This window comes from Sipha flava, unplaced genomic scaffold (genome assembly GCF_003268045.1).
Source record: "Sipha flava isolate LNK unplaced genomic scaffold, YSA_version1 342_pilon_pilon, whole genome shotgun sequence".
Taxonomy (NCBI): Eukaryota; Metazoa; Arthropoda; class Insecta; order Hemiptera; family Aphididae; genus Sipha; species Sipha flava.
This window is the reverse complement of record NW_020273036.1, coordinates 19662-22893: the sequence shown is the minus strand read 5'-3', so window position 1 is coordinate 22893 and position 3232 is coordinate 19662. Positions and strand designations below refer to the sequence as shown.

Sequence of the window (3232 nt, the reverse complement as noted above, 5' to 3'; positions counted from 1 at the left end):
CTCAACGCGTATATTTCATGAGTGAGACAACGATTGATCGTGCTATAAATCCACCAAAAACTACACTCACCGAATTTTTTGAATTGTGTAATCATACGAATAATTTTGGTGCTTTTGCACGAACAATACTTTATTCAGAAGTACAACGTTATTTCACATGAACTCCAACAAAAAAATGGATGCCCCGCAAGCAAAGTACACCGATTGATGCATTTCCCGGTTTATCCAAATCAAACGCCTTGGGGTGAGTATTTACAGTCAATCCAAGGCAGACTGAGTAATTTTATCTTCAACTGTTATTGGTTAATGTCACTGGCCCATTGTAATTTCAAGATATACGTTAAGTGAATGGGCAACAGTATCCAACGTATAAAGATATATGCCTTGTACTCGGCTTGCTGGAAGCCGACAACTAGTGAATAATGTATGCTTGTTGAAGCATGATTGAACTGTACAGCAAAACAAATTCGTCTACTATTCGCAATAGTGTTGACTACATGTTTCCCGATCCGAGCAGAAATAAACACAAAGATTCAATGTCTGATGATACATTGCATCAACATCGTTCACAGTTAGGTTAGTCAAGAAATAAATATAAGCTTTGGCGGTCAGGAAGAACGAAATACTAAACACCCAAAATACCTAGGAGTGGTTCTAGATAGAACACTCACTTATAGAGAACACCTAACCAGACTATCAGCAAAAGTCAAGACCCGTCAGAGCATCATTTCAAAGCTATCTAGCTCAACATGGGGAGCTGACGCGAATACGCTACGTATAAGCACGCTATCATTAGTGTATTCTACAGCTGAGTACTGTGCCCCTGTCTGGCTTAACAGCGTCCACACAAAGAACGTAGACAAACACCTTAATGCCGCAATGCGCACAATTGGTGGGTTAACAAAGTCTACACCACTAAAATGGCTACCAGTGCTTAGTAACATTGCTCCGCCAAAGTTACGAAGAGAACATGCACTATTGCAAGAATGGAAAAAGTACGGTGATAACCCCCTCCTTCCCATACACACGGACCTGACTGCATTAGAAAATGTCCAACGACTCAAGTCACGAAAACCACCATGGAAAACAGCGAGGGATCTCACCAAAGACAATTTCAATATAAGTTCTAAATGGGAAAACGATTGGACAATAGAAAATCCAGATAACCAAAAACTGGTGATCAACCCAACTATCAAACAACCGGGATTTGACCTCGAAAGAAATACTTGGGTAACACTAAACCGTATTAGAACTGGTCATGGTAGGAGTGGCCACATGATGTATAAATGGGGACTGCGTGACAATGAAACGTGTGACTGTGGGTGTGAATCCCAGACGATCAATCACATCACCACTGAATGCCCAATTCGTGCATTTAAAGGCACCATGGAAGATATCCACCTGGTGAAGGAAGAAGCGGTGGAATGGATGAAGAACCTGGATGTGAAGCTATAGCATGACCCTAACATTTACCAAATGGAGAACCTCTTATCTATTTTATGTTTTATGTGTTTTATGTGTTTATTTATTTTTGAATTTTATCACTGTTGACCATCTTTTAATTTTAATTTTAATTTTAACATGTTATGTATTTTAATATTCTAAGTGATGTTGATGTTGCTCATAGACGCCATACGAAATAATAATAAAATCGTTCACAGTGCAACGATCTAACGATAGTATTTAGTGACGCTATGTATAATGAAGCATTGATTGCTATTGGGGATCTTTGAATTATCATTGCCAACTTACGACTCGGTTATTTCTGTATGCATTCACCAAATCGAAACGAATCTGAATTAATAAACACTGAATTGAATCGTGAACTACAAAACAATATTATGGAAATGGCAGCGATTGTTGCTCGCAACGTTCCCTTTATGAATCAAAGAACCATTTACGACCGTATCATGCTTACAATTCCGGCAGGACAAGGTGGATTCTTTTTTTTTAATGCACCAGGTGGAACTGGCAAAACATTCCTTATTTCGATCATTATCGCCGAAATACGGTCAGATAACAGCATCGCATTGGCTGTTGCATATTGATATTGTTTTTTACTAATATTGTCATAATTAGCAATATATATAATTTAAAGGATCAATTTTAAGAAATTATCAAAAAAATAAATGTTTGATTTTTATATTCTGTCATCATTCACGGCACTCCATACTTCTCCCACTTATATACCACATCCTTACACACTTATATTAAATTAATTATTTTTTTCTAGCAAAATATTCTCTAGAAATAATTTATATGACAAAACAACGTTTGTCGGGTCAGCTAGTCATATCTATTAGTCATTTATATTTCCACTGAAATGACTGAAAAGAAAAACTATAGTTCATAATTTATTATATAATGTACAAAATCTACGATTTAAAATTAAAAAATCGCACTATTGTCCCAAATTTTAAACAATTTTATAAGTTCACATAAAAGTATTTTTATACTGAACTAGCTGAATTACCCGTCGTTGCCGGGTTTAAGTATATAAATGTATGTAACCTGCCAAGATTAAATTTTGTTAAATCTATTGAAATTTAAATTAATTAAGATTTTTGAAATAATATTTTATACATATTAATTTAGTTTTTAAGATAATGATTATTATCATAACCTATTCGATAAGTTATAGCTTTTGGCGGCAGAAGCTTTATTCACGATAAATTTTAGCAATAAAGGTTCAAAATAAATGTTTTACTAATAGTTTTTCAATATGTTATCTACAAAACTTCTTTGTAGACAATGTTCTTCACTGATCTATTAGTAGGCGACAAAATCACCAAGCTACTGGGTGAACTTACGCGTGAGAAAGCTACGTAGAACTGCCCATGTGAAAAACAGTTTTCTCGCAAATCTATTCCTGCAAATTTAAGAGTTTGGCCTTAAGACTTGTTTATAGTCATTGCAAAACAGACTTTCAGGGGAAACTGTAATCGTTTAAATTCGAGCGGATGATCATTCGGAATTAAAGGGATTCGTGGTACAAACACAGTTTCCCCTTTTGCACATCCTGTTAAAATTGTGGCTTCTACTATATTGCGATGTAAAGCTTTGACTTTAAGCCTGGTCCCATTGCACAGTTTAGGCGGTTTCAAATTTCGCAACAACATAATAGGTGTGCCCATACGCAGAATAAGCCTATGATATGGCATGCCCGGTGGTTTCAATGAATTTACAAATTCAACCGGATAATTAGTTGCATCGTCCATGTTGACCACCGTAT

General features: G+C 35.8%; 2 protein-coding genes across 2 annotated transcripts; one reads left to right on the top strand and one right to left on the bottom strand.

The window, feature by feature from the left end:
• The first annotated feature begins 440 nt into the window (after positions 1–440).
• On the top strand, positions 441–1455 carry LOC112687336. The gene is made up of 2 exons (XM_025559982.1): positions 441–576; positions 647–1455. Exons 1-2 carry the CDS (start codon positions 441–443, stop codon positions 1453–1455), a joined length of 945 nt encoding a protein of 314 aa, XP_025415767.1.
• A 1436-nt stretch (positions 1456–2891) lies between these two features.
• On the bottom strand, positions 2892–3218 carry LOC112687335. Its single transcript, XM_025559981.1, has one exon. It carries the CDS (start codon positions 3216–3218, stop codon positions 2892–2894), a length of 327 nt encoding a protein of 108 aa, XP_025415766.1.
• Between the last annotated feature and the right edge of the window lie 14 nt (positions 3219–3232).